This window comes from Nomascus leucogenys, chromosome 23 (genome assembly GCF_006542625.1).
Source record: "Nomascus leucogenys isolate Asia chromosome 23, Asia_NLE_v1, whole genome shotgun sequence".
Taxonomy (NCBI): Eukaryota; Metazoa; Chordata; class Mammalia; order Primates; family Hylobatidae; genus Nomascus; species Nomascus leucogenys.
The window spans coordinates 4,655,048-4,667,807 of record NC_044403.1 but is presented as its reverse complement, the minus strand read 5'-3'; the positions used below and the strand labels follow the sequence as shown (position 1 = coordinate 4,667,807).

The 12,760-nt window shown below is 36.8% G+C and overlaps 1 protein-coding gene across 1 annotated transcript in view; it reads right to left on the bottom strand.

Moving 5' to 3' along the window:
* Nucleotides 1–367: 367 nt before the first annotated feature.
* OVCH1 (ovochymase 1) overlaps nt 368–12,760 on the bottom strand; it is a 75,603-nt gene continuing 63,210 nt past the window's right edge. The window contains 2 exon segments of the mRNA XM_003265655.2: nt 368–445; nt 11,264–11,326. Coding sequence (XP_003265703.2) covers nt 368–445; nt 11,264–11,326 — 141 coding nt within the window.

Sequence of the window (12,760 nt, the reverse complement as noted above, 5' to 3'; positions counted from 1 at the left end):
AAGTTACCAAGCTCTTCCCTCATTCAGGGCCATTTTTTCCACTTTTTCTTTTAAAAATCAAATATTTTCTGTCAAGCAGTGCTTTAGACATTGAGGATACAGCAAGAACAAAAGAGACAAAGTTCTGTTGCCAGGAAATTTTAGTTCTGGTAGAAGAGACAAATTATAAATGAATGAAAGATAATACTCCGTTAGGCCATGATCAATCCCTAGAAGAAAATGTTAAGGAAGGCTATTTGGATTGTATGATAGAGGAGGTCTCAGGTAAGGTAGCATTTGAATGATTGAGGAAGTGAAACCTGACACAGAATGTGCTTGGTTAGAGGCCTCTTCCTCCATGTGAGGACCCAGTGAGAATGGGCTGCGCCTAAGAACCAGAAAGTGAGCCCTCAGCAGGCACCAAATCTGCTGGCACCTGGATCCTGGACTTCCCAGCCTCCATACTGTGAGAAATAAATATTTGTTGTTTGGAAACCCCTCAGTCTCTGGTATTTGTTATAGCAGCTTGAATGGGGTGATAGCCTAGCTAACCGGGAAGCCAGGAGAGTAGCAACAACGGTCTATATTCATTAGGTCCAAAATCTTTACAGAAATTGCATGGTTCATTGAAGTAAAATTGTGTGAGCTCACAAATAAATGCAAATCCCTTCACTGTTAAATAGAATTACACAGGCTCATTACAGAAATTCAGGTTGTCTCATTTGTAATCATTTGACACCTCTGAAATTTTGATTAATCTGAGCTTTTAAAGAGGAATGATCTTACCAGTTTGGAGAATATTAAAGAGTGAGAAAGAGAAAAGCAGTCCCTGACATACAGAGAACCTGGTCTGATGCTCGTAGCTGGACCATGTTATTTTCCTGCTGGACATACACTGTCTTACAGGACATCAACAGCAGACAGGATGGTGCTAGTCTATGATAAGGTAAGACAAAAAACGGCTGTGTGCAACCACCAAAATACCACTCTCCTTCCTCTCTTGGCTAAAATGAGGAACTGCTACTGCTTTACTAGTTACAGTTTTATCCTTACTCTAGTCAGGCCTCCTTTTGACTGAGATAGCAATCATAAAATTGCTCTACTTCCTGACAGAAACCAATTCAGAACAAAGTCCATTTCCTTAGACCCTCTCCAAAATTACCCAAAGCTCTAACTCTATAATAGGTTTATCTAACACCTTCTTACTGAGATACCCCGTGGTTTTCCATGGTGTGTACACTCCCTCTCTGCAATGAGTGCTAAATGCAATTTGTTCAACTACAGGTACATTTCTAGGGTCTTTGGTGAAAGGGTATTGACAGGAATTAGGGTTGAAGAGTATGGTGCTATGCAGACCCATGTTTAATCTTAAGGAAAACCAATAGCTTGAACTTATAAATCTTCCCCTCCTCCATACTCCAATTGCTTTATAATCTAATAAGAGCCATACTTACTGATAGGAAAGTTAGGCAACTTTGGAACTTCAAAGAAAAATTCTGAACTTATTGGTGTTATAAATCTGGGACTATCATAGGAGGGGTCAAGGTCCCTGGAAAAAGAAAGCATCAAAATCCTCCTCTTGACCTCTGCAATAAATGGATTTTAATGGTGTCCTAAGTGGCGGAACTAAGAGTAAACTAGAGAAGTTGATGCAATACTTGATTACAAAATGTTTCAAAAAAGTTTCCCTCTATGAGTCAGTCTCATGATGGAATACTGCCAAATGCTCAAGCATGACAGACACCATATGACCAATACATTTCTAAAGATTATTCAAACTTGGTGAGTGTAGCTCAGTGGTAGACAGGTGCTTCCCATGTACAAGGCCCTGAGTTTGACTCCCAGCACCTCCAACCATTAATTTCTTAGTCCTCAGCACCACTCATCAGTAAAGATTATTCTGGCTAACAGGGCTTTTCCCCACTTTAATTTATCTGAGGTCTAAAAAGGGCCACCTCTACTATGAGTATAAAACCTGATACTGGTAACATTGAGTAAATACATTTTCAAAAAAGTTACCATCTAAAAATGCCATTTAGGAAATAAAACCCTTTAAAACATATGGCATTTGGAGAAAAACAAGAGTGCCAATTAATGGTTAAATGAGATAGGAATTTTTGGACTAAAAAGTCAAGACAAGCCAGGATTGGGAAGGAATCAAGATCCAGTGAGTGTGATCTCATGCTTATCCAACTGTGCTCAATAATGCTCTGGGATTCTGATGAAGGATCTGATAAGAAATCACTGACAACAAATGCTATTGTTCCCAAGGCCAATGTAGGTCATGTTTTACATGTGTATTCATTATATAAATACTTGGTACCAGTTAGTGTAGGCCATTGAAGAAAGATCAATTTACAAAGTAATATTGATGGCTGATATGGTCTATCATAAATATTATGTAATCCCAATCACAGTTCAAAGATTCTTCTGTTATAAAGTCTTTAGTCATGGCCTTCATTTTATTTACTGACGTGGAATAAAAAGTCCAAGTGTAATTCAGCATGTTGAGATAACTGTTAGGATAATCAAGAGATGTGATCTCAACAGAAGTCACTGGAATCAAATCCAATACTGGACATCCTTGAGGCAAAGAGAAAAAATATGCAATAATCAAGAAGAGAAGTTACTTGAATCTAATTGGAATGTCTACAAGTAGGTCATTAAAACCTAAACTGTAGTATACTTTATTAATTCGTATCATTGTTTCTTTGTATCCACAGATCCTTACATATGTTTAAATGACTTCTGTTTGGAAAAATGGACCCCCACTTCAAAAGCAAACAGACTGAATTCTTTGACTTTAAATCACAAACTGTAAACCCATTAAGTCACACCACATCTACTTTTCTATTTATTTTTGTCACTCCTATTTCATACATGATCTTATTTAGGTTTCACAGTCATAAGATATAGGTATTATTATCTTCAGTCTAGAGGTGTGTGAATTGACATTTGACATTCGAGAAATGTGACCTAAGATCTTCAGGACTTCTCTAAATTTGCGAATGCCACAGTAATATTTCACTTCCCCCATAACTGCATAAATTATAACTTCAATATCATGAATGATATTGAAGCTCCTAAAATTAGCCTCACAGCATATACAGTTCAAATTTCTAACACTTACAAGTTAAGGAAATTTGGATCACTCACAGGTACTCAAAACAAGGACACTAAGGTTCACAGGGTCAAGAGAAAAGAAAAATGAGCAATTCAGTGACATTTTGGGCCGATTTCCAAATGCTGTAGGTATTATATAACCTAACATTGGGGCCACCTAAATACTGATTTACTTTATCTATAATCTTATCACCTTAATCACAATGCAATAATCTAGTAAAGAAAAAAGACAACATATATACATTGTCTAAAAGGCATAAAATATATAGAAAGAATAACAATGAACAGACTTCAAATAGCTAGAAGGATTCTCATAAGCAAAGCAGATGTCTTTTTTACCCATTCACAAATAAAGAGCCACCTCCTTATTCACAACTACCTAATCTTACTGAGGTCTCTCCTGCTCCTGACATATGAGTCCATATATCAGTATAAAGCAACTAGAATCAGGCCATTAACATCTGTACGTTATTACAGAAGTTAGAGTATACTGCTTACCAATGTTTAGCAGCAAGGATATTCCTGTGTTCATAATATCAGTTAACCAAAGCCAAGTCAAACCCTATATCACAGATTCCTTACCTCCTTTATGATCTTACCTTCATCATTGTTTATATTTTATTTTTTTATTTCAATAGGTTATTGGGGAACAGGTGGTGTTTGGTTACATGAGTAAGTTCTTTAGTGGTGACTTGTCAGATTCTGGTGCACCCATAACCTAAGAAGTATACACGACATCCTAACCTAGTCTTTTATCCTTCACCCATTTCCCACCCTTTCCCCCTGAGTCCCCAAAGTCCACTGTGTCATTCTTATGCCTTTGCATCCTCATAGCTTGGCTTAGCTCCCACTTATGAGTGAGAACATACGATGTTTAGTTTTCCATTCCTGAATTACTTCACCTAGAATAATAGTTTCCAGTCTCTTCCAGGTTATTGTGAATGCCATTAACTCATTCCTTTTTATGGCTGAGTAGTATTCCATCATATATATATATATATATATGAGATACATATATATATATACATATATATGAGATATATATGATATATATGAGATATATATGAGATATATATATGAGATATATGATATATATGAGATATATATGAGATATATATGATATATATGAGATATATATGATATACATATATCTCATATATGAGATATATATGATATATATATGAGATATATATGATATATATGAGATATATGATATATGAGATATATATGAGATATATACATGTGAGATATATATACATATGAGATATATATGAGATATATATATATCTCATATACATATATATGAGATATATATATATCTCATATACATATATATGAGATATATATATATCTCACAGATTCTTTATCCACTCGTTGATTGATGGACGTTTGGGTTGGTTCTACAATTTTGTAATTGCGAATTGTGCTGCTATAAGCATGTGTGTGCAAGTATCTTTTTCGTATAATGACTTCTTTTCCTCTGGGTAGATACCCAGTAGTGGGATTGCAGGGTCAAATGATAATTCTACTTTTCAGTTCTTTAAGGAATCTCCACACTATTTTCCATAAAGGTTGTGCTAGTTTACATTCCTACCAGCAGTGTAGAAGTATTCCCTCTTCACCACATCCACACCAATATCTACTATTTTTTTGATTTTTTGATTATGGCCATTCTTGTAGGAGTAAGGTGGTATCACATTGTAGTTTTGATTTGCATTTCCCTGATCATTAGTGATGTTGAGCAACTTTTCATATGTTTGTTGGGCATTTGTATATCTTCTTTTGAGAATTGTCTATTCGTGTCCTTAGCCCACTTTTTGATGGGATTGTTTGTTTTTTTCTTGCTGATTTGTTTGAGTTAGTTGTAGATTCTGGGTATTAGTCTTTTGTCAGACGTATATATTGTGAAGATTTTTCTCCCACTCTGTGGGTTGTCTGTTTACTTTGCTGACTGTTCCTTTTGCCATGCAAAAGCTCTTTAGTTTAATTAGATCCCTGCTATTTATCTTTGTTTTTATTGCATTTGCTTTTGGGTTCTTGGTCAGGAAATCTTTGCCTAAGCCAATGTCTAGAAGGGTTTTTCCAATGTTATCTTCTAGAACTTTTAGAGTTTCAGCTTTTAGGTTTAAGTCCTTAATCCATCTTGAGTTGGTTTTTGTATAAGGTGATAATCCAATTTCATTCTCCTATACATGGCTAGCCAACTATCCCAGCATCATTTGTTTAAAAGGGTGACCTTTCCCCACTTTGTTTTTGTTTGCTTTGTCGAAGATCAGTTGGCTGTAAGTATTTGGCTTCATTTCTGGGTTCTCTATTCTGTTCTATTGGTCTATGTGTCTATTTTTATACCACAACCATGATGTTTTGGTGACTGTGGCCTTATAGTGTAGTTTGAAATCAGGTAATGTGATGCCTCCAGGTTGGTTCTTTTTGCTTAGTCTTGCTTTGGCTATCTGGGCTCTTTTTTGGTTCCATACGAATTTTAGAATTCTTTTTCTAATTCTGTGAAGAATGATGGTGGTATTTTGATGGGGATTGCATTGAATTTGTAGATCACTTTTGGCAGTATGGTCATTTTCACAATATTGATTCTACCCATCCATGAGCATGAGATGTGTTTCCATTTGTTTGTGTTGTCTATGATTTCTTTCAGCAGTGTTTTCTAGTTTTATTTGTAGAGGTCTTTCACCTCCTTGGTTAGGTATATTCCTAAGTATTTTATTTTTTTTCAGTTACTGTAAAAGGGATTGAATTCTTTATTTGATTCCCTGCTTGGTTGATGTTGGTGTACAGAAGAGCTACTGATTTGTGTACATTAATTTTGTATCCAGAAACTTTGCTGAATTCTTTTATCAGTTCTAGGAGCTTTCTGGAGGAGTCCTTAGGATTTTCTAGGTAAACGATCGTATCATTAGCAAACAGCGACAGTTTGACTTCCTCTTTATCAATTTGGATGCCCTTTATTTCTTTCTCTTGTCTGATTGCTCTGGCTAGGACTTCCAGCACTATATTGAGTGGTGAGAGTGGGCATCCTTGTCTTGTCCCAGCTATCAAAGGGAATGCTTTCAACATTTCCCCATTCAGTATTATGCTGGCTGTCAGTTTGTCATAGATGGCTTTTATTACTTTGAGGTATGACCCTTGTATGCTGATTTTGCTGGGAGTTTTAATCATAAAGCGATGCTGGATTTTGTCAAATGCTTTTTCTGCTTCTATTGAGATGTTCATGTGATTTTTGTTTTTAATTCTGTTTATGTGGTATATCACATTTATTGAGTTGTGTATGTTAAACCATTCCTGCATCCCTGGTATGAAACCCACTTAATCATGGTGGATTATCATTTTGATATGTTGTTGGATTTGGTTAGTTAGTATTTTTTAAAGAATTTTGGCATTTATGTTCATCAGGGATATCAGTCTGTATTTTTTTTTTTTTTTTGGTTATGCCCTTTCCTGGTTTTGGCATTAGGGTGACACTGGATTCATAGAATGATTTAGGGACAGTGCCTTCTTTCTCTATCTGGTAGAATAGTGTCAAAAGGATTGGTAACAATTCTTCTCTGAATGTCTGGTAGAATTCTGCTGTGAATCCATCTGGTGCTGGACTTTTTTTTGTTGGTAATTTTTAAATTATCATTTCAATCTTACTGCCTGTTATTGGTCTGTTCAGGGTACCTAATTTTTCCTGATTTATGCTAGTAGGGTTGTATCTTTCCAGGAATTTATCCATCTTTTCTAGGTTTTCTAGTTTATGTGCATAAAGCTGTTCACTGCAGCCTTGAATAATCTTCTGTATTCCTGTGGTATCAGTAGTAATATCTTCTGTTTCATTTCTAATTGAGCTTATTTGAATCTTCTCTCTTCTTGGTTAATCTCACAAATGGTCTTTCAATTTTATTTATCTTCTCAAAGAACCAGCCTTTGTTTCATTTATCTTTTGTATTATGTGTTTGTTTGAATTTCTTTAGCTCTGCTCTGGTCTTGGTTATTTTCTTTCTTCTGCTGGGTTTCAGTTTGGTTTGCTCGTTTCTCTAGTTTTTTTTTGAGGTGTGATCTTAGAGTGTCAGTTTGTGCTCTTTCAGACTGTTTGATGTAGGCATTTAGGGCTATGAACTTTTCTCTTAGCACCACCTTTGCTGTGTCCCAGAGGTTTTGATAGGTTGCGTCACTATTGTCATTCAGCTCAAAGAATTTTTTAATTTCCATCTTGATTTCATTTTTGACTCAATGATCACTCAGGAGCAGGTGATTTAATTTCCATGTATTTGCATGGTTTTGATGTTTCCTTTTGGACTTGATTTCCAGTTTTATTCCACGGTGGTCTAAGAGAATGCTTGATAAGATTTTGATTTTCTTAAATTTATTGAGGCTTGTTTTGTGGACTATCGTATCTTGGAGTCTATCTTGGAGAAAGTTCCATGCGCTGTTGAATAAAATGTATATTCTGTGGTTGTTGGATGGAATTTTCTGTATATATCTGTTAAGCCCATTTGTTCCAAGGTACAGTTTAAATCCATGGTTTCTTTGTTGACTTTCTATCTTGATGACCTGTCTAGTGCTGTCAGCATAGTATTAAAGCCCCCCGCTATTATTGTATTGCTGTTTATCTAATTTCTGTTCTGGTTGCCATGGTAGGGGAGTGAAATGGATTCTGTGAGGGTTCTTAGCTTTGGTGGTTTAATGCACTATTTTTATGCTGGTTGGCCTCCTGCCAGGACGTGGCACTTTCCAGAGAGCGCCAGCTGTGGTCGAATGGGGAGGAACAGGTGGTAGGCGGGGCCCTAGAACTCCCAAGAGTACATGCCCTCTGCAGTGACCAAGGTGGGTAGGAAAGGAACATTAGGTGGCAGCAGGGCTAAGTGTGTCTGAGCTCAGACTCTCCTTGGCCAGGTCTTGCTACAGCTGCTGTGGGAGATTGGGGTGAGGTTCCTAGGTCAATGGAATTATGTTCCTCGGAGGATTGTGACTGTCTCTGCTGTGTCGCGCAGGTTTTCAGGGAAATCAGGGGAGAGCCGACAGTCACAGACCTCACCCAGCTTCACACAATCCAAAGGGCTGGTCTCACTTCCACCGTGCCCCCTCCAAAAGCACTGAGTCTGTTTCCAGGCAGTGGTTGAGCGAGGCTGAGAATTTGTCCCAGGCTACCCACCTCCCAGCTGTGAAATCAAGTATGGCGTTCCTTCTATTCCTGCCTGTGGAGTCTGCACACCAGATTCACACCCTCCCTTGAGCTCTGGCCAGGAGGATTCTTGATCAGTTCAAATTGTTACGAAGTTCAGTTGGAGATTTCCATGTGGCCTTTTCCCAGTACCTCTAGCTGCCCTCCCAGAGTAGCCCTGTGAGGCCAGGCAGAAACGGTTTGCTAGGGGACCAAGCAATCTCCCAAAGCTGTCATTGTATTTAATTTTTCCTCTCATGGAATATAGAATAAGAACATTCAGGGTCAATACATCCAATTAAACGTTTATAACATATTTCTTTATTCTGATTATAAAAGCAATGCATATATGCTCATTGTAGAAAGTTTCAAAAATAGAGTCCAAAGGAGGAGATAAAAAGTTTTGTTGGGTACGATGGTTCACACCTGTAATTCCAGCAATTTCGGAGTCCATGGCAGGAAGATTGCTTGAGCCCAGGAGGTCGAGACCAACCTGGGTAACTGCAAGACCTCGTCTCTACCAAAAAAAAAAAAAAAAAAAAAAGTGCTAGCCAGGAATGGTGGTGTGTGCCTGTGATCCCAGCTACTTGGGAGGCTGAGGTGGGAGGTTCACTTGAGCCTGGGAGGTTGAGGCTGCAGTGAACCATGATCACACCACTGCACTGCAGTCCGAACAGAGTGAGACCCTGTCTCAAAAACAAAATCCTCCTATAGTCCCTCCTTTAAGCAACCAATATTCATGTTTTAATGTAAATCTTGCAAAGTCTTTCTATGCTGTATATGTTTAAAAAATTGTATTCCATTTTATACCATTATAACATTTTTCCCCTATCTAATTTATTGTGACCATTTTTCCATGCTACTAACTACCTCATATAAATTATAATGGCTCTATATTTTTTATTCACAGACATATCATAATTTCTCATAGCATATTTTACCTGCAATCTTAAGAATACAAAATGAGTCAGATCTTGAATAAACCTCACACATGGGGTATATAAATCTATTATAATTCTTCTGTCATGAAAAACATGTCTACATTAAAGGTTTTCTATGTTTATCTGAAAAACAGAATGAATATATGTAATAAGAGTCTCTTACCTGAGTTAACCCCTACTCATACATTAGCTCTCAGGCAGGGGGATTCGCCTAAGCAACATAGACACATTTCTTAACCCATTCATCAGCTAAGGAGCTACCTCCTTATTTTCCACTCCTACTCTGCCTTAGCTGAAATGTCATTGCCTTTATTCAAATAAACAATTCTTGAGCACTAGTTACCATGCATAGTTATAGGTTTCAGAGATATAGCAGAGGGCATGCTTGCTGAGGAACAGCAGCAAGGTTGGCATGGCTGGGTATGAAGTGAGCACTGGGAAAAGTAGCAGGGGAAGACATCAAAGAGACAGTCAAGAGCCAGATCCTATAGCATCTTGTAGGCACTATAAGGACTTTTACTATGAATGAGTTAGGAAAACATTGGATTATAAACATGATCTCAATTATTCATTTTAAAACGATCACTTTGGCTATTACACATAAAACTGGCTAAAGGAAGGCTTGTACCAAAACATTATGGTGGAATTGTTAAGAAGTAGTAGCATTCTAGATCTGTTTTACTGAAAGACCTACTGATTTGCTATACTTGACATGGAATGTGAGAAGTCAAGGTTGACCAAGTTTAATGGCCTGAGTAATTAATTAGCAAAATGGAGTTGCTATCTACTGAGGTGGGAAAGATTGGTGGAGGAAGAGCTTGGAGGCAGAGGTAGGAAATCAAGAGTTCAATTTTGGTCATGTTAAGTTTGAGATGCTTATTAGACAGCCAAGTGGAAGGGGAGGCACTTGGATATGCAGTGCTAGTGCTCAATAAAGAAGCTGGGACTGGAGATATAAATTTGGAAGTTATCACTGTATAGATGGTATTTAAAGCTAGAGAATGGGTGAGATCACTAAGGAAAGAGTATAGGTAAAGAAAGGAAGAGAGTCAAAGACTGGGTCCTGGGACACCTCAACTGACAGTGATAGAGAAAATGAGGAAAAACCAGCCAAGACTCTGAAGAAGACCAGTGAGCTCTCCTTTTTTGGAGACCAAAACAAGTGAGATTTGAGGAGGGAGAGCTCGTCTGTGTCACGACTGAGAAAGGACTACCAAATCTGGACTTGTGGAAGTCATTGATAGCTTCAGCAAGAACAGTGTCCATGAAATGGTAGGAAAAAAATAAAGCCATATGAGGATAAATTCAAGAAAAATGAGAGGGCAAAAGGGGAGACAGTGAGTATAAATAACTTCCATGGAGTCTTGCTAGAAAAAGAGAAATTCAAGTTTTCCTTGATTCCCTTCCCCATCCTCCATCGAAGTAAACAAGCTTCCTCTGTTATATATTTTTGTGGCACACTGTATTTTTTTCTTTATAACTGATATGGTTTGGCTGTGTCCACACCCAACTCTCACCTTGAATTGTAGCTTCCATAATCCTCAAGTGTCTTGGGAGGGACCCGGTAGGAGGTAACTGAATCATGGGGGTGGGCTTTTCCCATGTTGTTCTCATGATTATGAATAAGTCTCACAAGATCTGACGGTTTTATAAAAGGCAGTTCCCCAGCACACACTGTCTTGCCTGCTGCCACGTAAGACGTGCCTTTACTCCTCCTTCACCTTCCACCATGATTATGAGGCCTCTCAAGCTGTGTGGAACTGTGAGTCCATTAATCCTCTTTTTCTTTATAAATTACCCAGTCTCGGGTATTTCTTCATAGCAGTATGAAAATGGACTAATACAGTAACTTAATATACTATATATTTTTATATGATTATTGACTATCTCATTACTAGACTGTAAGTGCTACTATGGCAGGGACTGTCTTGCTCATTGCTCAATCTTCATTTCTTTGAACAGTGCCTGGCATATTCCTACAATTTGTTGGTGGGCTGAATAATTCTAGGTTTAAATGTGAGATTTTTTTCTATTTTATGTTAGTCCCTTATGATATACTTATATAACTTAAATTTGATGCAAATTTCTTCTGTTTTCTTTTTCCAACACTTCTTACATTATCATACTAAAATTAAGTAAAATGTTTTTAATGGAAATGCCTCCCAAATTGTATTTCAATTAATATGCCAAAAAAAAAAAAAAGGTAAAATGGGCAGTAAAGTAAAGCCTGCTGGCTGATTAAAAAAAAAAAATGAGTGTAAATGGATTAATCTTAAGTACTAAGGGAATTCTAATAAATGTTCAGAATTAAATATAATGGCAAATGTTTCTCTATGATATCCAATGTCTATAATTTGCATTACAAACTTTTAGCTCGATACAGAGTGCTGATTGGTGCATTTTACAGAGTGCTGATTGGTGCATTTACAAACCTTTAGCTAGACACAGAACGCCAATTGGTGTGTTTACAATGCTTTAGCTAGACAGAAAAGTTCTCCAAGTCCCCACCCAATCCAGAAGCCCAGCTGGCTTCACCTCTTAATTTGTCATTTTTAAAATTAGGGTATGTCATAGACAACAGTGATTCTGAATTGTAATTTGAAATTGGTTAGACTCTTATTTATTGTACTTAGTAATTTTTTAATATTATGAATCCTCTAATTCTAAAGAATTCATAGTCATGGGTGACTCATCGTAAGGGTGATAATTCGCTTCAAAACCATCTCTAAGTTTAACTGATCATACACAATATTTTCTGAAATAAACATTCTAGTAAATGTAGTTTGCTATAACACTCATAGTTTTCAAGATTTCACATCAAGGATCCTAAGAACTAGTAGGCTTTCCATGATTACAGGAAAACTCTGCCCTCTTTAGTAAAGAGATGGCCAGAGGATCAATTTTACTGTGACAAGAAACAGGAGATTTAATTTAGATTGTGTAGTAACTGGTATGTAAATATTCAGTAACCTTTCTTATCTATCAAAAGAGGCTAATGGTTAATCTTGTGTTTAACCACAGGATTTTTTGTGTTCTCCAAAGCACTTGGGTCAACAGTGTGTCATTCTTTTGAAAAATAAGTGGAAAACAGAAGGCACGGGATCTCTGGTTTAACTTTAATCAAGACTAAGTCAAAGGTATCTAGGGCCTATAAATTTATTTTACAGATTTTAGCTTTTCTATTATTGATCTGTAAACACTTCTTACATTAATTACTTCAGACTTTTCTCAGCATAATTGAAAATCCCATGCATTTGCTTTTTAGTTTTGTTTCTGTGGAGGCAGAAGAGTTTTTAATTACACAGGAACTTATTAATTTGTTTTCTTCTACTACTTTTATATGAGAAAGTCCTTCTCCATATGGTTAACTACCAATATTTTCCACTTTTAATGCCTTAGGAATACTAACTCCTTTATCAGCTATTGTGTGATGTGAAGAATAATTTTATACATTTTCTGAGTGATAATGCCAAATTAACCACACACAATGGTCTTAAATTTTCTAGGGCCCCTTCTAATCTATTTTCAATCACATAATATCTGATAGAGCAATTCTACC